This window comes from Larus michahellis, chromosome 8 (assembly GCF_964199755.1).
Source record: "Larus michahellis chromosome 8, bLarMic1.1, whole genome shotgun sequence".
NCBI classification, from domain to species: domain Eukaryota; kingdom Metazoa; phylum Chordata; class Aves; order Charadriiformes; family Laridae; genus Larus; species Larus michahellis.
Genome location: NC_133903.1, coordinates 53,054,732 through 53,076,867, shown reverse-complemented (window position 1 = coordinate 53,076,867; position 22,136 = coordinate 53,054,732). Strand labels below are relative to the sequence as shown.

The following is a 22,136-nucleotide window of genomic DNA, read 5'->3' as shown; positions in this document are numbered from 1 at the left end:
AAGAATCCTCTCCTGGTCCCACCTTCCCCCGATTAAGAATAATCTCTTTATGGATGTTTAGACTGGGATTATGACCAGATTAGGTTAACGATGTGGAACAAAATGCCTGCCACATAAAAACACCCAACCCCTCTCTTCTTGTTTAGATGGTAAAACACCAGCATGTCTGTGATGTTAAGCACTTAATGACAACTAGAGACAAGATCCCCTCAACAGTCCTTAAAATATTTAAAATTTGGGGAATCACCTTAGAAAAAACAAACTAATTTATTGCTTGCGTATCAAAACCATTTTTTCATTGAATAGTTAAAGAAGTAACAAATTGGCCCTTCATCCACTTCTCCTTAATTGGACCAGTTAATGCTATTAAGCAGATAGTCTTCCTCGTGCAGGTATAATTATCCTTTCCAAAGCATTTCCACTGATTTGCCTCAGGGTTTTAAGTACTGCAATTACCTCTTTTTTTTAAATGCTAAAATTAATCTTAAGTCATTACAGTTACTATTAAAGCAGGAAAAATCAACTTACAGAACTTTTACAATTATTATTCAGCAGTTCTAACAAAATTCCTTGTACCAGGATTTATCTAGTTAAAATTTCATACACGCCAGACAGCCTGACAAGATTCACATCTCGTTTTCATGACGATCCCTATTCTCCGAGGAGTAACACTCTTACAGTCCTACTCCAGCACAAATCAAGCGCCACAGAAACAATTAGGGAGACTTTGTATTATCTAAATGAAAGACTGAATGAGAATAAATTTCTAATTTTCCACTGAGATTTTCACATGTGGGTCCAACAGTACTGGTGGCATATGCACCCAACCTTTTGCGGCTTTTTTTTTTTTTCCCAAATAAACATCTGTCCTTAAAAGGCTTGAAATGAGAAATCTCAGCATTTTTGCTAGTCTGGTTGCACCCAGGAAAGCAAAGTGCAACTTACTAAGAAAGGAACTGGATGTAGCTATGCTGTAGCCATGGCACTCTGCAGTGCAGACACACTCATTTTTAGCACAGGTCTGTGGAGTTCTCCTTTTTTTCTTCCTATCTTCATGTGCTCTTTTCTGTTGTTGGAAATAAGACAGCTTTATAATTATCTCAATTCTGCTGAAGGACTTAAGCAAAATCTCTTGAATATAGAAAGTTAATTAATGCTTCCTTTTTTCAGTCTCTCCAAGTAAATTTTGCATTTTAGAGCGCTAGTAGAAAAATTCTGTGATATTTACTATTTTCACTGATGTTTTTAAGCAGGTCGGCTTCTTTAAAAGTTTACAAAGTATGTGCTAGAATTAGAAGCTAGAAGAATAAAAAATAAAATTAATAATAAAAATAATAAAAATAACAAAATCATTCAGTGATAGAGTTTCAGAATTTCTGCCAGTTTTGCAACTTAGCATTCAAGTTGCCCTCTACAGCGCAATGGTTGTCAGATGTGGCAAGCCGAAAGCAATACCTAATGCTGGAGTTCATTTTCATTACTTCACCTTAGGGCCCTCAAAATGAGAAGCTCCTCAAGTGTATTTAATCTGAATATTTGTACACGTGGTTCCTTAAGTCCCAGTATCTCGTCTATATTCCTCTTGCCCCCGAGAAGAAGAAAAACAGAAAAATAGCTAATGCACTTAACCCTAGGCTGAGGAGTGTCCTGGGCCAGCAAGGTACACATCACTAGTGCAAGTCAATGTAGGACTGGCAGCACTAAGTGATTCCCAGGAATGCCAGTGCTGAATAAACGCACTAACAAACTGGACATCTGGGACATCAAAATCAATTCCCCAGTAGCGAGGGATCTTCTGAGTCTTTTACTGAAAGTCTTTCATTAAAATATTGTAAAATAGCGAGCAAAGACAAGACCACTCCTTCCTTACAACCTCTTCACAGATGTTTTGTAAAGGGCTGTACTCTCAATTAATACTTAGTTTTTGCTTGGATTTATATAAAAGCCAAATATTTTATAAGGAGATTTTCATTTGAAGCTGAAGACTGTACATTTTAACTGTCAGCTTTTTAATTGTGATGATCAAAATTGGTAGCAGGAGACTTTAATATCAAATTGTTTCCACCTGGATATACAGAAAAATATTTTCTATTTAAACTGTTTTTCATTACTTTTATTGGATTGGACATTTGCTTGCGTAAATAATTTCATACATGTACAAAATCTCATCCAGTTCAGTACAACTACTTATACTGAGATACACAAATACTAATGGACACGGCTACACGGGAAAATTCTACCTGTTAAAGAGTTAATTGCTTAATTGTGCTAAGGACTACAGCATAGTGTATCTGTACAGTATATGTGGACAGCAAAAGCTTTGATAAACTCATATTTACTCAGTCAAGGGGTTTTGATATTAAGTGGTTTCCTCCACTGCAACTTGAAGCAAAGATTTGGGGACAGGCAATGATAAATGACTCTGTGAGCTCCATCCTACCACGTACAGAGTTCACAGGTGTTTCATATGCATTTCATCTTTGGGGAAAAAAAAAAAAGACAGCTGTGAAAATGCTTCATGATCTGAACTCACTCTACAGATCAGTTTTTCAGCAATGAAATTCAGTGCCGTGCTGAGGTTCATCAGAAAACCTATACATCACTTATGACCTCTAAGTGGGTCTTACGCAGTCTTAAGGCATGAAAGCTTGCCTTCTGGTCTTCTTCAGAAATGTGAATTACAGTCTTTTTTTCAAGAAGAGATGAGGCCAGAAAGCAAAATCTCGGCTACAAAACGAGTCTCTCTAAAGCACAGAACTTCCTTATTTCCTCAGAAAAAAAAAAGTTCTATGTATATATATATTCATTAGAATTCAAGAGGAGCCCTGGTATAAGTGACTAGTTAGAATGTTGTTTTTCTTACTGTATGTCTGTTTAGAGAAAAGCACCACTTTGTAACTATCTGATTGCTCAACTATTTGACAGATTTTCATATAGAGACATTTAACGTTGGTATCTGATAGAGATATCCTATAATTACCTGTGCTGTATTTGTTGCCTCTCTGCTTTGAAGTTTTAATTATAACTGATGCCACTTGGGGAGATTTTAGAAGTGCAGAATGTAGAACGCAACTTTTAGCCCCATCTTTGCACACTCAAAATATCCATTGAGTTTAACAGGAATTTAAGCAAGTCAGGAATGCAGAAATAGCTCCTATACCCTCTATGCAAACAGAGTTAAATAATGCAACGGGAGAAACAAATAACAGCAAAAAGAAGTATGCAAAGTGAAAAAACATTTTCAGCAAACTTGAAATAAAGTGGAGACTCCGTGAGGTGGAAGAATGGCATTTGCTCCACAGAAGAAATGCTAGAAAGCTTTCACGCTTAGCTTAGGAACAGAAAATTCTACATAAAGGCAGCAAGAAAAGCAGGTAAATACTAAGTCTAAGAGATCAGGACATTAAGCATCAGGAGACATTAATGAAAGCTTCCACCTCAGTTCTTCGTTTCGTCACAGCTGGGAGAAACACACGCCTGAGGTTAGACAAAGTGCTTTTCTGCTGCTACAGCTCAGCTGTTTTTGTGACTGGAGCTGACAGTCACAAAAATCAATGCCCTGCTAATTGACTTCAAGATTTTACTCCTCATGCCTCCCATGATAATGGAGGCTGGGCAGCCTTAACGGAACCGTGTCTGCTGAAAACAGACTTTCTACCCGTCACTACATAAAGTTACTTCTTGGCCTGGACTTCAAGATCTGGTCAGTATATATTTTCCTTGGCATCAATGCTTAACACTGTCACAGGAGAGAGCCTCTGTAATAAAAAGGCATAGACTAGTGAGTATCTCAGCAAACAATGAACCATATTTGAATGTGCTCATACACAGAATATGTGACTGGTGACGGCAAAGATCTGTGTTTCTTCACATTTTGCAATGAGAGGGCCTTTGTTTACATGCAAAGCCCCAGGGCTTGTATGAAGCCTGGGGTGCCTTGTCATTACCATACATCCTAGTCTCATCCTTTCATGCAGCATATAATCTGGTTTTTGCATCACATCATTTCAGATGTACTTTGATCAGCTACACGAGTAGGCCAAAAGTTACATATTAGGTTAGCAGCTTGCCATTTTCTTGCATTTGGGAAAAGCCAAACCACCTCTCCACCTACCACTGTCGCAGTACAGCTGACTGCTCCCTTCCACAGGAGCATCACCAGCCCTCTGAGACCAGGAAGCACCTTGAGACTTCAGATCTCCAAAACCAGCAAGCAACGCCAAGGCATAACACCCACGAGCTCTGAAAGCTGAAGGGGCCTAAAAGTCTAGTTTGGGGCCTCTTTAACAGCCAGGCCCCGGAACTTCAGGATGAGGGCCAGCCCCGCCGCAAGGTGAGGCAGCGCCACGCCGAGACCTCACAGCAGAACCGTGAGGAAAGGCAACACAGGAGAAGGAACAGCACCAGCGCGGCACGACGCCTCCTGAAGGAAGGAAGATCCCCGCTCGCTTCCCTCCACGGCCGAGCCGCGGCCGCCCTGACTAACACAAAATGGCGGCTGGGGGTGCCGCGGCCTCCTCCCGCATGTCGCGTGCCGGGGCTCGAGGCCGCGGGCGGAGCCTCCGCGGGGCGGGAGCCGGCGCCTGAGGGAAGGGGGGCGCGCGCGGCGCCGGGCCCGTCCCGCCTTGGCCCGGCATCGGCGGCGGCTCAGCGGCGGCCCGGTCTGACTCCTCCTCCGCCGCCTCCCGGCGTGGTGAGTAGGGGAGCCCCATAGAGGAGGTCTTTCCCGGAGCAGATCCCAAGGACGTTCATCTGTGAGGGCGGCCGGGGCTCTTCTTTCCCTCCCGCGCGCCGGCCCCCACTCCCCCCCGCCCCGCTCCGGACGGGCGCCGCAGAGTGACGCGTCTCCCTCTCTTCCCCTCCTTCGTCTCCTCACGTCTGCCCATATCACGATAGTCGCCAGCACCGAGGGCGGGGGGGTGCTCGCGGCGGGATTTTGAGTGGCGGCAGTCGCGGTCAACCCCCGAGGGCGGCTCGGGGTGTCGGGCCGCTGCCAGAAAGGGAGGAAAGGCGGGGGGAACCGGCGGTTCCTCGCCCTGACCGGGGAGCAGAGTCCGCCGTTAGAGCCAGCGGGTGAAAATGCCGGTGCTGGGGCCTGCCCCTCCCGGCGGGAAGGTGTTTCCATACCCCGTAAATCAGGGGCTACTGTCTGGGAGACACTCGGTTTCGCTGCGTGGAGTCGTTTTGTTTCTAGGCCGGGTGTAGCAGATCTGCGCCCTGCGTTCAACAGCAAAGTATCGGCAAAATGCTCAATAGATGCCGGTTTTCCTCAGTGTGTATGAATGGCACCTGTGTCAAGGAGCCCAGCACAGAAAGGTGATGATGCACACGTCTTCCACAAGGGACACCTGCAGTCATTCTGGTGGTAATAAAAGTGAAAGAAAAAAAAAAAAATCACAGTTTTATTCTCAGCAGTAAAAGAAATTGACTTTTTCACAGTTGAAAGCAGATCGGTACCTTAAAACTCCAACAGGATGCGGTTGTAACTGCATGTATGTAGTTGTTATGAGAATTCTTGTGCAATTCAAGTGTTGGCAAACAAATACATGGTATCTGTTCAGCTGAAATGAAGAAACATTTCTGAGTTTCGTGTTTGGGTGGTTTTCTTAAAATCTCTCTGCTATTTTTTTTTTTCTTTGTTTCAGGGTAACCAACCAAAGAAGTTATGAATATCATCTGTGGTCTAAAGTTGCCAGGCAGGAACTGTATTTTCTTTCATTTGGCTTCTTTGACAAAGCACAGGAACTGCAATAATCTCTATAGGTCTTACGCAGGATATTGCCGAACTCAAGTCAGTTGTACACAACAGAGATGCCAAAGGCTGGATTTCAGTGGAACTACTAGAAACTGTTTTTTGACTGGAAGCCCTGAGTCGTATAGAAACTTCATTGGTAAAGGACAGAGGTGTCTTTTGACTATCTCCAATACAGAGGTATACAAGAATGTTCTCCACAGTTCGGGAAGGTTTTGCTTCCAGTCTTCTCAGCCGTTGGGGCAGAAGACCACATCCCTCCAGATCAGTTCTTTAGGGCAATTCCCACATCGTTTTTCTGCTTGGAACGCTGAGATCATCAGGTCTTTTCACACATCACCATCATTTCAGGCTGCACCAGTTCCTCTTTTCTGGATTATTGTTAAGCCAGCTCAGAAATTATTTGCTATCATTCTTGGCAGGTAAAATACTATCTCACTTTCCCTCTCAGTGTAAGACCCCATTACACAAGGATGTGTGCATGAGTTCGTTGGTTTTGGTGGAGAGTGGTAGGTGTATTTGTAGCGTTTTCATTTTAGTATCTGCAAAATTTTATAGGACTGGGGCCTAGACTGACAGTTTGCTCAACAATAAGTTATTTCTGTTATCAGAGGTGTTAGATGTATGGTTTGCTCTTCTCGTTCTCATTTACATGTGGTAAAGGGAGATGAACCAAGACACTAAGGGGCATTCTTTTTCCTTTGGGAGGGAAGAAATGGAATGGAGTAGAAGCCAATTACAGTATAACCTTCCATAAGCTCTTACCTGAGGTGAGGCTGTAATATAGAATACAGCAAGGGTGGACACCAACAAATTCCTTTTTAACTGTGTCCTAAGTTGACAATGTTTGTATCTTACAGGAGCATAAGAAATTGGTGGAAGGCACTTCCTCCTAATAAACGGGAACTTTTTAAAGAAAGTGCAAGGAGAAATAAATGGAAGATACTCCTGGGTGTTAGTAGCTTAGGAGTTTTATTTGTCATGTTTTATTTTACTCACTTGGAGGAGACACCTGTCACTGGACGCGCTCGACTGTTGGTGTTTGGAAAAGAGCATTTCAGAGAACTGTCACAGATAGAATATGATATGGTAAGATTAAAAAAAAATTCAAAATACTCTAAAATTGTTAATGCTTTTTTTTAGTGATGAGATAGTCCAATTAATGAGATGGGCAAACAAAGCTAGTTGTGTCCTAATTCGTTTTGAATTTCATGCTCAGAACTGTGCAGAGCACCCCCATCAGTTACCCCCTCCTCTTGTCCCCATTCTTTTTAAGAGTTCCCTTTCCATCAGCAAACCATTCAGGGACACATGATGGTTAAAGAACACATATAACGTGTGTAGCAAACATTTCTAACTGCGTTATTGTAATATAACAAGAAATATAAAAATCTGGTAGAAGCAATAAAAGCCTAGATAATAGGTACATGCTCAGGTCTGTCTCATTAAGATCCTTTCCTCCAAGCTGTCACTTCCTACGGTAGTGCTCTCCACCTGCATTCAGTTGTACTTTTTTTTTTTCCATTGGATCAGCTCATTTTGAAGGAGCTGGGACTGTTTAGTTTGAGGCAGAGGAGGCTGAGGGGAGACCTCATCACTCTCTACAACTACTTGAAAGGACACTGTAGAGAGGTTGGTGCTGGTCTCTTCTCACAGGTAATTAGCGATAGAACAGGAGGGAATGGGTTCAAGCTGCAGCAGGGTAGGTTTTAGACTGGACATTAGGAAAAAATTCTTCCCAGAAAGAGAGGTCAGACACTGGAATAGGCTGCCCAGGGAGGTGGTGGTGAATGTGTTTTAAGACTTGTTTAGATGTGATGTTAAGTGATATGGTGTAAGGGAGAACTTTGTAGAGTGGAGTTGATGGTTGGACTCGATCCCAAGGGTCTTTTCCAACCTAAATGATTCTATGATTCTATGATTTTTCTTTAATTGCTTTCTTTTAAACTGTCCATTGTATTAATTTCTGTAACTTTGAGTTCTGTGATTTTTCTGTTCCAAAGTCAGTAAAAGTTGATAATCCAGCCATATCCAAATGTCACTATTCCAGCAGATGGAGAATGCGAGATAAGAACATAGCAAAAGAAGTACAAGGATATATTCAAATTACATCTTTTGTATAAATTTGTCCACCTTACAAATTACAGTAGAAGTGTACAGACAGAGAAAAATTATAAATTCAGGAAGGTATAGAAAGGTTTGTCAAATTGTGATGCTGAGCTTAACTGTATATTAGGGAAACGCCAGATATAGGAGGCTGTAAGAACAAGTTTATACTATCTTATTTTTCATTTGTGGTCAGTTTACTTCCTTTTAAGTTTATTAATCCTTAACTTGTGGGTCTGAAAGCCTAAATCTAATATATCGGCTTTGGGTATATGAAAGGAAAATGTATTAAAACTTAGATTTAACTAGGGCATGTGTAGCTGCTAAATTGGTTTACCAGTTAGTCATTTACTGTGTGTTTGTTCTGCATGGCAATCAATGATTTTTTAATTTATTTTTTTTTTAGTGGATGGAAGAATTCAAAAGTAAAATGTTACCTGAGACAGATGCGCGCTATCAGGTTGTGGAGAGAGTTGTTGGTCATTTATCTGAAAGCAATAAGGATATCCCACAGGTCTCAGCGCTCAAGTGGGTTATCCATGTGGTTGATGAACCAGGTGTAAATGCTTTTGTGCTTCCAGTAAGTTGAACCCAATGCAAAAATTAGTAGTAATATTGAAACAGTATTTTATTTATTTACTTAATTTTGACTCTTTTTTTTGTTTACAGAATGGACAAGTGTTTGTTTTCACTGGGTTGCTAAATGCAGTTTCTGATATTCATCAGCTGTCTTTCATTTTGGGACATGAAATAGCTCACGCTGTGTTGGAACATGCAGTAAGTATTTAAAGAAAGCTGTCTAAAATCCTTAAATGAATTCTAATTAATTAAGATTTTCCCGATCGCTAGCAACCAAAGTTTCAGTGTGACTCTTTCTAATTAAAGAAAAATTGAGTTTGAAATGAGACTATTCTGGTACAGTATATCCTTATTACTCCTGTAGTACTTAACAACTGTCAAAAGTCCTGTAGTAGTCAGTGTCAGCACAAAGTCTGCCAGTACTTTTTTCATAATTGTATGGATGGATTATGGCTCACTATTAACAATCATTTAGAACTTGGTCTGGAGATGCCTTTTCTCCTATAGCACAGACATAAGGAACTAGAGGCACTCAGCAACTCGGTTTGTTACTCCTAGACTCGTTAATAAAATCATATAATTTCCTATGGCTGCATAGAAAAAAAATAGTGATTTTTACAGTATTTCTGAATTCTGTTATGTTCTAAAGAAATATCTGACAGTAAAGAATGAAAATGGGACAATTTTTGTTTGCAGGCAGAGAAAGCCAGCCTGGTTCACTTCTTGGATTTTCTATCACTCATCTTTCTCACTATGATTTGGGCCATCTGTCCCCGTGATAGTTTGGCAGTTGTTGGACAGTGGATTCAGAGCAAGTTGCAGGAGGTAAGACTGACGTTTTGTTGTTATTCTTCCTGAGTTTCATGGAAAAACATTTTTAATCTTGGGGAGATAGTACCACTAAATAATATGTTTGTGGAAAAAGGCGAGAGGAGAAATATTATAAGCAAAAATTAATATTTGAGTATATTTTTGAATGAAATATGTTTTTATAAATCTGCATCTGCTTTAGTTGATGTATATATTTTCATTTATCATCTTGAAGAAATTTAGATTTCCCTAAATGACTCTCTTTAGCTGAACAGGCTCTGAACCTGCTTGCCAATTAAGTTAGATGATTATATTTTGGAAATGTAGCTCATCTTCTAAAATTGTATATGTTGAAATGCCATGTTTTTATTTTGAGTAGTTGTTAAATTGTTTCTGAATGAAATAAAATATATGGAATTCTTTAAATACGTTGTTAGTGGTAAGATAAGAAAACCGAGAATCTAAACATTCTTTAAAAGTATAAACCATGCTATAATAAAACTTACTTAAGTAATACTTTCAGGCAGCGTATATTCCAATAAAGTAAAATTCAGAGGCTTTGTGGTGCCGTTTTTCTTCAGCAGTCTAATTTACTCTCTGCCTCCAGACAGTTACTGATCCATTTCTTTTTTAAAAAGTGGGGCTTTTTAAAAGAAATTTTGCTTACATCATAAAACTTGAATCTGAATTTAAGTGAAAGAGCTCTTTGGTTTCTTTGACTTCTCTTGATGCTTTTCCTGAGATTTCCCCTGGTTCCTCAAAACCATAAAATTAAACATAACCAATCTGTTTTGGGTGGTTCTTATGCTAATTGGTAGACATGTGGATTCTGAACATAAATTCTCTCTAAAGAGCTTGGATATTTGTACAAGTAGCTAAAAACCAATACATTGATGAGTGCTAGCCAGCATTTTGAAGAGCTGAATTTGGAAAAAGCAAAGTGTGAATCAATCCTGATACTGCTCATAATTTAGACAGCAAAGATTTAACTCCCTGTCAGCATCCTTTCTCATCTTCTAGGCTAACTGCAACTGCTATTTTGGCATCGTGCGTTGAAGTTGTGTTTTAGGTTGCAAAAGGAATCTGGAGTTAAGCTCATAGTCCTAGTGTGGTACTGAAAAGATCTATCATATATGAAAAATTGTACAGCAATGTTCTGGTTTAAAACTGATCAAACTCAACTCCAGTAACATTAAACGTATCCATATGTAATGCAGAATAAGTAAGTGATTAATACTGGCAAAGCTTTCATTCCATATACCAAAGATGCTGAATAGAAATTTTTGTTTCTGTTAGTTACCAAGGAGTGCAATGCCTGTTTGTTTCCTCTGTTCAACGTTTGCCTATTGTGCTTAAGTGAAAATGAACCTTTCTGCATGTTTTCTCAGGATGTTTCTTTTCCTCTTCTTCCATAACTGTATTTTATTTTTTTAAAGTGTTAGCATCCCACTCCATGAAAGGGTTATTTAAGCCACGTTGCAGTACTCGCTTCTCTTTCAGTATTTGTTTTCCTTTTATGTCCTCGGAGGCTTAACTTTTTTCCCTACTGACTATTGTTTATTTTTTATTATTGACTATAAGTAATTTCCAGTCCCTTTTCGTAGGCCTTTGTTATTGACCATAAGTAGTTTCCAGTGACTCTTCATAGGCCTTTTGGCATGCTAGCTCCAGTTCTGCTTTTTTCTCTGCAGCTAGTAGGTTTGCTTGCCTCGAGAAATTGTGAAGTTCTGTTATGGGATTCATTCATGGTTGTTTTTGAGTCATGTATTTCTGAACTGACACATGTTGGCTTTGGTTTTACAGCAGCAGTTATTTTATAAGGGAACTGAAGCCTAGGAATTATTCTTGGAATAGCACAAAACGTGTTTCTGAGTTTTACTCATGTCACACACGCTAGTGTGTACAGTTACAGTACTTCATATTGCCTTTCTTGTCCACCTCACACCATCAGATTGTATTTCATGTGGAAACTAGTGATTTTGGATAGTCAACTTACCTGGAACTTCCTTTTCTTTAATATACACAGACAGCTCTGGTAATTGATTTGAAAAATCAAATCCATCTTCTTTATTGTGTCCAGTTTCTGAGAAAGACTTTAGATCAGAGTTTGAAGGATTTAATTTTTCATTCCAGCACAGTCACAAAAGATTACTTTTTTTTTAAATTAATTTTTCAGTAGGAGATGAATAGTATTGTATTTTAGGTGGCTCAGAACCCTTTTTATGTGACCACTGCTGAGACTTCATTGGCTAGAAGCACACGGTGAAAGAGAGACTGAGTTTTCTTAGGTTCAGATTATCTTATAGTTTTACTTTTTGATCTGAAGAAGAAACACATAGAATTCTCAAAAATTACAGAGGACACTTTTAAGTCTCATACATTAATGAAATTTGGACAATGATTGAACATAACAAATCTGGAACCCTACTCGGTCATAAGTTATATCTAGAGTCTCTTTAGGCTCGTATCTTGTCTGTGACTGGCCAGTAGCAGATACATAGAGGAAAAGTAAAGGAAGTAACAGCATTTATAGGGTGATAGTTTCTTCAGATGCCATCCCTTTTCCCGCATTCTGCAGCATGGGTAGGTCCTGAACTAGAGATTGCATTAGTATTGTGTTTAGTTTTTAAAAATACAGCCATATTTTTGCAGGCAGTATTGGGATAGACATACAGGTAAATAGTAATACCCTAGTGCTCAACTCTAAATGCAAATAAAACTATTTAAGGGTAAGAATTTACATGCTGGTCTTTTTATTACCATCTTCTTGCTGTCCCAGATCTCTCTTTCTAGATTGTCTATTAAGACACACACATGCAATTTCCGAATTCCTAAATTTTTGCAGATCTTTTTTGAGATGGATGCTACCCCTTCTTATTTACAATTATTGTGTAAACCTCTCAGAGAAGAAAACCACAAGTGGTTGTAACTGTGAAGAAATAGAAAACCGCCTGCTTGTGTAAGCCTCTGTTCCAGTGAGTGCTTTTGGTAGTCCTGTTGCCTGTTACTGGTTTAATTTCCCTGTCTGAGAAATGTTTAAAAATTAAACAGTTTATCTGGCTAACTGGGAAATGGTGCTTCAGGAATATATGACAGACTAGCCAGGGCTATCTTTGCCGTTCAGTAAATATATGCACTCCAGTAGACCCAGAGCACTTTTCAAGGCAATAGAAATATATATTCCACTTCAGATAATGACTTTATCTTCAGAAGATTATTAAAATAAATTTAAAATTGCAATGCTTAAGTTCTGTAAGGACATTAAGAACTTAGAATGTGACCTGATCTATGCTTACTTATAAACCAGTGTATTTGGCTTGAAAAGACCTGTAGAGAATCAGCTTTGGTTTGGCTTTTATTTTTGCCCTAGTAAAGAAAAACCATCAGTACTACTTTAGAAAGAAGCAAAAAGTTACAGATATCCTTATGCACTCAAGGGATTGGACCACTTCTTTTGATGCTCTTCATTTCTGTCTGTTTTTTCTTTTCTTTTATTTTTTTCTGGAAACTATAAGGAGGATGTGTTTCTTTAACCAGATAGAGAGCTGATAAAACCTCTTCCTCTTCACTAGCGCTGCACATCCCCATTCTTCAGTTGATATTTCCCAATCGATGCCCAGACCAGATGTTGTGATGTGTTCCTTATCTCTGCAGGAGCAGGGCTGTTTTAACAAGTCCTGATTTGCTTTACTATAACCTGATATACTAGGGCAAGGCTGCCCAAATCTGCATGAATTATATATGCCAGAAGATCCTGACTTACATGACTAAATAACCTTTTGAGAAAACTACCACTGGCCCTTAGAAAAAAGGGAGAGCATTTGGCCAGATTTATGTTTTCTAGTTTGATTTATCAAGGGCAATTTGCAACTTGTGATGGGGGATAATCATGGCAAAGGAGTGATTTCTGCATGAAAATGTTTATGTCTACATTCCGTACTGTGGGCTGTTCACCATACAAAATAGATGATGTCAGATTTAAAGACAGTCATCCTAAAAGTTTAAGGGAGCCACTGGATTTTTTTACATGCACTTGCTACAACAAAAATCTTAATGCCAATAAAAGAGTGAAGTGAAAAAATTCTGGTTTACAGTCGTCATTGACCCTTTAGTTGCTGCAAAATGCTGTGGGACTGGATGATGAGAGGGGCTATGAAAATATGTATAACGTGAATTAATTTCCAGTGAATACAGGATCAATGTTATATCAGTTACATATAATGGAAATAAAGATTACATTAAGAAAATTAGTACTGATCACACGCAGTGTGGACATGATAGATAAACACCTTTTCTTATGAGAAGGTTAGAAAAATGCTCTAGCTTTCTACATATTCAAAACCAAGAAATAGAGCTTTGATGTTCTTCTTTGCAGTTTATGTTTGATAGACCATACAGCAGGACGTTGGAGGCTGAAGCTGATAAAGTGGGACTTCAGTTTGCAGCAAAGGTAACTACAACTGGTTTGGTTTTTTAGCAATTGACCAGACGTTTTTCAGTTGCTGTTATAATCAGAGGGAGATTCACACTTCATACAGAGCTAAATCGTGTGTGGGAGGGTTCCCGAAGTTTTGAAGATATGGAGATTAGTGAAGTAGTGGGAAATAAAACAGTCTGTACAGAAAGACAAAGTCATTCTGGCTAAATTGTATGTAATAAAATTGAAGCTTATGAAGTTGTGCGTTATTAGCTGCACAGTATACTTTCTGTGTAGTTTATTACCGTTAGCAGAAAAAGCTATGTATTTATAAGGAGGAGAATGCCCAATAGTGAGCTTCTGTAAGTAGGATATATTTAATTGTATGTAAAGATGTAAATTGCCCTGTAGATTTTTGTTTCACGCAGTTTTCATCTATGGCGAGAAGTTCTGAGGAATGCTTTACTATATTGTCATGCACCTAAAATATTCTGATCTATAGTATCTATCCTCATAACAGTACAGTAAAATTTAAGAACTCTTGGATATTGTGATTATATTTTCTGTGGTTGCTACTAGTTACAAAGCATATCAATATTGTTCTAGTATTTAAAGATTTGGTCTAAATACAGCCATAAAAATAATGGATCTTTGCTAGAGTAAGACAAAAATTTGGTCAGAAACTGCTCAGCACTTTTTTCATGATTTGTTTTTTCAGTCACTTCTTTTTTTGTCCTTGTGGATTTTAGTTCTAAATTAAAGAAACTAAGAGAACTCTCCCATTTTTAGCTAAGTGCAATAGAGCTAGATAAGCATTAGATAACTATGAGAGCAGCACCATCTAGTGTTAATATTTCATAAGGAAAAGTTTCTTTTCTTAATAATTATTAATATTTCTTCAAGGAAGAGTTTTTAAAATTACCTTGATTCTGGGATTGAAACTACATTTGCAATTTAAAGTCATCTAAGGGAATAATACAATCCATGAAAAAAGTGTAATTACTGTGTAGGTGCTCACTGCTTTGTAATACCTAAGATGTAGGGCCACCCCAGAAAGAAACAAGGAAAATGGTATCTCAGCATTTCTCTGCTTGTGCAGATAATCTTTTTATAGGAATAATTTTAAGAAATAAATTCAAAGGATAAAGCACCACTTCTATATTTCGGGGGGGGGGGGGGGAAGTAATTTTCTTATCTTCTGAGTACTCGTCTCTTTTTCTCTTAAACAAGTGAAAATTTATGTAAGAAATATTTTTTTTCCCCTCTACTTAAATGCAAATATAAAGGAGTCTGTTGGTGATACACAAATGCCGCTCTTAAAGTTAGTGTTCCATGACTTTCTATGGTCTTTTGTAATTCAATATCCATTAGAATGTGTATTCTATTACTTCAAAAATATAGTGGTGTATACGTTTCCTTTCTGTTTTCAGGCTTGCGTGGATGTACGAGCAAGCAGTGTATTTTGGCAACAAATGGAATTAGCAGAAGCCATTCAGGGGCAGCCCAAGTTACCAGAGTGGCTCTCCACGCACCCTTCTCATGAAAACAGAGCTGAGCACTTAGATCGGCTTATCCCAGAGGTGAGCAGAGTTGAAGAAGTGTGTCTTTTTCTCTTAGGAAGGTTGCCAGAATTAGTTTGATATTGATTCACGAGCTACTTTGGTATTGATTCACAATCTGCTCTTTTAGCATTGTGCTTATCTTTATCTTTACAGAAATTTTGTTACAAAGCTCTCAAGGTTTTATTAAATGAGGAAAAATTAAGATAGTACAGATAAAATGTAATTATATTCTAGTGGTTTTTTTTCTTCTCTGTCTGATTTCTGATCAAAGTGTAGTATTTTTGCTCTTGAATGGCCTTCCTAGTATAGATGCGATGGTGTCACAGCTCCTGTTCATTCTTTTCTCTTTTTGCTGTTTTGCAAGCCAGTTTTCAAGTTGTGTCCCTAAACTGTCTTGACTTTTCTTGCTTTTGTAGCTAGCCCTAGGCTGTCAAATAGAGAATGCTCCATCTTATCCTGTCTCTCTCATTGATGAGGGATTGCATACACCTCAAATAACTGTGCCTCGAAAGAATGTCAGATCCCCAGTAGAAGATTTCTTAATAGCCCTAGTTATGATAGGTCTCTGCAGACTTTGTAGCCTGCTTTTTTCTTCACATCTGTTTCATCACATTAGGGAGCAAATTTTATTCCACTCCAAGAAACTTGAACTAATTCACACAATTGCTCATCAATCTGCAGTCTTTTCTCTGTACTTTCTTTCAGATTTCCTCTCAGAGGAATGCCAAGTGGATAGTGACTTGGGGATTCGCTTAATTTGGTGTGCTACTTGCTGGTAGCTTAAGAAGAGAGAACTGTTCCAAGTTTAGTAATCTTAGTTTGTTTACTGTTTCTTTAAATAGTGGGGGTTTTAACTACAGAAAAATAGTTTTTCTTTTTAAAATACAGTGTTAAAGCACTCCACAACAGCACTGTTTTTGAGCAAGCTAAACTGTGTTTGGGAACTCCCTTTTTTATAATGAACTGGTAATTTCTTCTCTTTTTTTCTTTTTTCTTTTAAACTCTCAGTCACTTTAAGTATTTCTTAATTCCAGACTGTAAGGACAGTTGAAGATTTATTGGCAGAGGGAGCATTACAATATTGAGGTGTTTGCTGATTTCAGTGGAGGAAAAAAAATATTCATGAATCCTTAGATGAGAATGCATGCAATAAATATTCTAAATAATGGCATAAATCAAAATCAACATTAGGGGTAGGAGGACTGGCTAGGCTGAATATTTTAAATTAATATACACAAATTCTGTAATTTGCAAAAGCAGGTTGTGAGACCATTTTGATTGATTTTCTAACACATTAGAACAGCTGAAAGGAAAATGGTACTTGTTGTGAAGCCACAATTTAGTTAGATTGAACGCAAAGGGTTCAGGATCCTTTACTTTCATAGTTACTGACTGTCTTATAAAGTGGTAATGAAATAAGTTACTCCTTACGTTCTGTTTATCCCAGGACTGAGCAAATAAGTTAAATAACTGAGCAACTGTGTAGAACTGGCAGTCGTGTTATTTCTGTCATGTCACTTGTAGTTTAGCAGGTGGAGCAACCTTGATCTTTATAGCCACTCTCACTTTCAAGAGCAGTGGAGGCTAGGAAAGATTCTTCCAAAAGATAATTGAGGAGATGTTTTCATTTGCATTTTACCTTAAACATTCTTTGGAGCAGGATGAGAAAGCAGAGGCTAAAGGCTTCCTGTTCTTAACAGAAGCTCACCAGATAAGTGAGGTTAATACTACAAAAGTGGAATAAAAATGAAAGAAGGTATTTAGAGGTGTTGGAGGCTTCTTGTCTGAAGCATTGACTCCCTTTCATCTGAGAGCTGCCTTCTTAAAACTGGATCTCAGGTATTTAAAGGGATTCCCAGGGGTCGGTGGGACCTTTATGTTTCATTGTTCACATACTTAAAGCTTTTTAGAACAATATGTTTACCATGTATTAATGGCCATTAAATATTTAGAGGCCAAGGGGAGAAGCCAGATTTCGAAAAGAGCCTTTTTGTTTCTCTAGTATCTCTCTGTAAAGAAACTATACTTCTTAGACTTAGTATCAGATCCATCATGAGCAAGAAACAAGGGTTTAAATCCTAAAAAAACAACCTCTGTTGGGTTTTACCTTTATTCTTGACTTTGAATATTACTTCAGCTGAAATTGCCCTTCCTCTGAAAATATGAATGAAATAGTCATGTTTGTATTAAAGATTCTGATACAAGTATTTTTGTCTTTCATATGGTGATGATTTTGAAGCTGACATGATTTTCAGGACAATATAGTATCTATTACTAGACCAGCTACTGTAGCTGGGGGTAATAGGGTCAAGTTTTTGGACTTCTCAGGCCACACAGATGTTTCTCTATCGACTTCAAAACAAGTTACAATAAGATGCAATCTTGTAAAGTTGAGAGTTTTTCTTCAGGTAATGAAGTGGCATGTCTCAATGAGGTGACTTAACAGTCTCATGAAATGTAAATTAAAGCAGGAATATCACAAGGATTCTCTTTCCACATAATTAAAACTCATTTGATTTGCTCTCTGTCTTTTAAAGATCTTGCATCTCCTTTTCTGAACAATTTGGAAGCTATGGCCAAGCTGACAAATTAGTAAATAAGAGAGCTGTAAGCAGTTATCAAGTGGTGCTGTCCTGGAAAGGAAATAAAGGAAATTTAAAAGATTTACCATGTTCTTAAAGGATTTCCCCCTCAGACTGGGAGGGACCTGGATTATACTGTTGAATAGGAAACTGAAATATCTTAGACCAGAATATACTGTTGAATAGGAAACTGAAATATCTTAGAATTCCTATGTGGAAGGTGGTGAAATGCTTGGTAAAGGCCTGTGCATTTTATTTTCAAAAAAAGAAATCTTAAAATAATTACGTACTAGCAGGAAGGATGCTTACCATTGTTCTGGAGAGAAAAACTGTGGAAGTGTAGTGCCAGAGAAAAGCTATAGGATCTTCCAGTTCATCTCTGAACCTTTTATTTAATGTTCTCTGACTTGCCACAGTTTGTCTACCTTTTTCCTAGTATGCTGTCCAAATAAGACACTGTACATCAGCTGAAGCCTCAGCTATACTGAGTAAAGCAGAAGGTTATGTACTGAGCCTTGCCTGCAACATGAAAATTCATCTTGACGTGACATTTGCTTTTTTGGCATCATGTTGTTGGCTCAGATTCCATTTTTCATTCACTGTAACTCCCGTTTCCTACACATTCTTGTGTAAATGCTGTGTTGAGATCATTTCAAGAGTAATATTAAGTTGGGATATGTCACCTCTACTGCTTCTCTTTTGTTTTCTAGGTCAATTAACTTGTCAAATAAAAGAAGTTAATGAATTTACTTTGGAAAGATCTGTTCTTGTCAAACCCACATTGGCTGTTTGTTATTTTTATTGTTGTTTGGGTAGTTATTGCTTATTCCTTAGCGTGCTGCCTTTTGGGATATTGAAGATAGATTTATTTTGCTTCCTTTTTAAAAATGGGTTGGTATGTTTCCCCTTTCCTTCAGATAGTTCTCTTACTAGAATATATTAATTAAACCCTATCAATGTGGAAACTTACAGGAAAATAAGAATAAAAAAATACTGACCTGTATTCCTGTCCTCCCCGTAAAGTTGTTAAATATTTTGTCACCATTTTTCTTTTCTGTGCCAACAGAAGCAGTGAAAGATTTGAAGTATTAGCATTATAAAGGTTGCTTTTCTTCTCCATCAAGTAATGTATCTATCCATTCTTTTAATCATCTTTTAACTAATACTTCCATTGTAGAACCTGTTGTCTTCCCTATTCCTGCTGATTGTAATCCATTTTGCAACTCAGCATTTCTTTTTTTTTTTTTTTTTCGTTTTTGGTCCTACATGTTTGTGCTATTTCTTAGTTTTTGTCAGAATTGCAGGGTCAAAGCGTAAGTCAGCCCTGCCGAGGTAATCGCAGTTAATACACAAGAGACTACAACCCTTGGCCTGGTTTGTGGACGAGAGTATGATGTGACTTTTATGCTGAGCGAGCTGTCAGCCTGAGAGGTAGGATGCACTCCAAAAGACTGTAAGAGGTCGAGATGCAGCGGTTAGCCTGGTATCTGTGACAGCGGTGAAGGATTAAGACTGAGAGCTAAAAATTACTTTTTTTCTATATTTGTCTCTGCTGGTAGGCTCTATATGAAAGCAATAGGATGAGGCAGAGCTCCCTGATTCTTATGCCTTCCCCCATCCCAGCACATTGCAGGAGGTGACTGCAATTGTATTGATAAGAAAAACAGCTTCACCTTTGTTACTTAGAAGCAGTAGTTTTGATGTTTTATTTGAGACCTCCTGAACCAGGAAGCATGCAAGTGGTCTTTATTCTGGACAGCAGTACTCCTCTTCAGGTTAACCTGAAATGAACAGCATTAAGGTACTCTTAATTCCCAGGTGAATCTACGTGCTCACTCTAGCTAGTTAACCTTGTCTCAGTTCTGTCTGTCTTCTTTATTGAGAACAATCTTCACTATAAACAGTCAATGAAACATGTTCTTATTATAATATCAGTACGTATGTGCTTCATTTAGAATGCTTTTACTTGTCCTCTTACCCAAACTGTCAAAAACCAATTTACTTGAGCAATATTAAATTACCAGATTTGAAGTTGCTACTGATTACGGAAGTACAGTATAGCTGACCATGTTGGGCTGTTTTATCTTTCAGGAAAAATTACACTATAAGCTCCACAGCCTGTTACTGGCATCTTAATGATGTTACAGAGCTACTAGTACAAAACAAAATAGCAGCAGTTAACTGAGCCAGGGAAAGAACACTTTCTAGCTAGGATTGAATGTTGCATGGCATTCACAAGCATACATACAAAGGTTACTTTCACTGGAGTCTGCAGTCATAGCTGTCTTTAACAGTGAGATGACATGTCAACATAGCTTTCCGCTCTCATAACTGTAGTCTTTTTAACAGCATGTGAGTCGATGGTGTTGAGTAGATACCTTGTACCACCTTGCATGGCTTTACATCGAGCAAGAATGCAAAGACATCTACAGGGTAAAAATGTTAACTCTGAAATACTGTTTTTTACCTTTGCTGTTGTGATTTTAGTATTTTAGGTAAGTGAAACCATGGAAATAGGCCAGGCACTATATAGCCACAAAAACCAGAGATATAAAATTGCTAAATTAGTTTAAAAGAGGATTACATTGCCCTTTCCAGGATACAGCATAAATCTTTATATTTCCATTTGCCTTGAATAATGCTGCTTGACATTAATGCAGTCTTGCAGCAGCTTGTGTTCTGGAAGAGAAGAGAAAACTCTTGGTTTGTCATAAATGTCAGTTCAGAAATTAATTGGTCACTGAAGCAGAAGAGTGTTCAGTGGTACAGTTACATTTGGTGACTACATCAGCGATCATGCTGTAGAAAAACAAATCCTGAAAGCTTTATTCGTATTTTTTAAAAGTTAGACAAGAGGAATATTTGCATGCCTAATCCAGACTTGTGTATCCAGTAATTTGAATGTTACATTTCAGCAAGAAACAGCTGGAGAAACTCTTGCTACATTCCTGGAGTGCTTCTTTTTAAAAAAACAGTTGTTAAATTCTATTTGTTTCTAGCCATTTACAGCAACCTTGTGGTAAAGTTAGGGAGAAGTATGTTTTGGTAGCTCTTTATACAAAGAAATGAGTTAAGCAGCTCTGCTCTTCTATTTTAAAATCTGCTGTAGTAAGACGTTTCCACTGTCTCCTGTGGAAGAATACCAAATTGTTTCAAAAAGATGGACAAATACTTATGCATAGGTATACTGGAATATTTGATTTGTTATTTCAGCTAAATCTAGCGTGTATAAAGCAGGTTAAAAATTTCTGCTCTGTTTTTTAAGTGCAGTGCTAGGACTGCTATGAAAACTTTACTTTCTTTGTCCTCTTTAATTCGTCTAGAACTAACGATCAACCCACGCTTTCCGCTAACAGTCGCTGGTGCTGGTCAGGAGGCACCTGGCTACAGCTCAGGACAGGTCCGACTATTACTTTTCAAGAATCCATGGTTATGAAGTGAAGTGGAATAAAATATACATTTGAACTTATTTTCCCATGAAAGGATTAAAAATAAAGCTCAGTGTTAATCTGCCCATTGTTTTATGCTGTTAATTGAGGCCAAGACACAGATAATATTGCCTTAAAGAGACCATACCACGGTGACCATTGATTAATGCTAAATTTCAGGCTAGTTTTTGACTGGGTATTTTCTTGGTATTCAATTTTACAAATCTTGAAAAAATAGTTCTCAGCGGAGATGTAGAACCCTCTAAAATTCTACATATAATATTTTGCTATATGATACATAGATCTTACTTTTCTTGATTAGTTTAAAGGGGTCTTGTAGGAGTATCCATGGATACTAGTAGGTCTGTCTGCAACCGCTTGCAAAGTACTGCACCGGACTTAGTTGTGTGATATCCATTGGTAACTCTAAAACTAGCTGCCTGTTTGTATGGACTAATTAAGGTATGTTAAGCTTTGTTGAAATGAACACCAACTTAAGCATCCTTTAAAACAGCTGACTCTCTACAGTTTTGTATCAATTTCTGCGTGGTGCCTTGAGACGTTAGATTCATCCATTGTCATACCTTTCTCAGATTGCCCATGAGACAGGATGATCTGGGGGGAGTGTGCTTGTGCTAATGGATTTTGATTCTCTGGGAAATTTTTTGGCTCCTTTGTGCCTCTACTTTGTAATCCATAGAATGGAAACAATGGCACTTAGCGAGCAGGAGTAACTTGTTTGGTCTCTTAGCGCTAATCTTTTTATCCAGATAAATGTTTACATTCTAGAGACATTTTTTTCTCAGAATACTTGGAAGCTCTGTATTCAAATGCTTCTTGGAGATGAGACGACTTGTGTAACTGGAGCTTAACTATACCAATCAACCATCTGGATCTCTG

At 38.2% G+C, this 22,136-nt stretch overlaps 1 protein-coding gene across 5 annotated transcripts in view; it reads left to right on the top strand.

The window, feature by feature from the left end:
• Positions 1–4,553: 4,553 nt before the first annotated feature.
• Positions 4,554–22,136, top strand: part of OMA1 (OMA1 zinc metallopeptidase) — a 107,237-nt gene continuing 89,654 nt past the window's right edge. For all 5 annotated transcript variants that reach the window (XR_012588586.1, XM_074596641.1, XM_074596642.1 and 2 more), the window contains exons 1-8: positions 4,554–4,693; positions 5,646–6,174; positions 6,613–6,841; positions 8,265–8,438; positions 8,528–8,635; positions 9,134–9,262; positions 13,623–13,697; positions 15,095–15,244. Coding sequence is in view for 4 of the 5 variants with exons in the window: in XM_074596641.1 (XP_074452742.1) it covers positions 5,666–6,174; positions 6,613–6,841; positions 8,265–8,438; positions 8,528–8,635; positions 9,134–9,262; positions 13,623–13,697; positions 15,095–15,244 (1,374 nt within the window). In the remaining variant the exon portion in view is untranslated. The remainder of the gene's footprint in view (positions 4,694–5,645; positions 6,175–6,612; positions 6,842–8,264; positions 8,439–8,527; positions 8,636–9,133; positions 9,263–13,622; positions 13,698–15,094; positions 15,245–22,136) is intronic.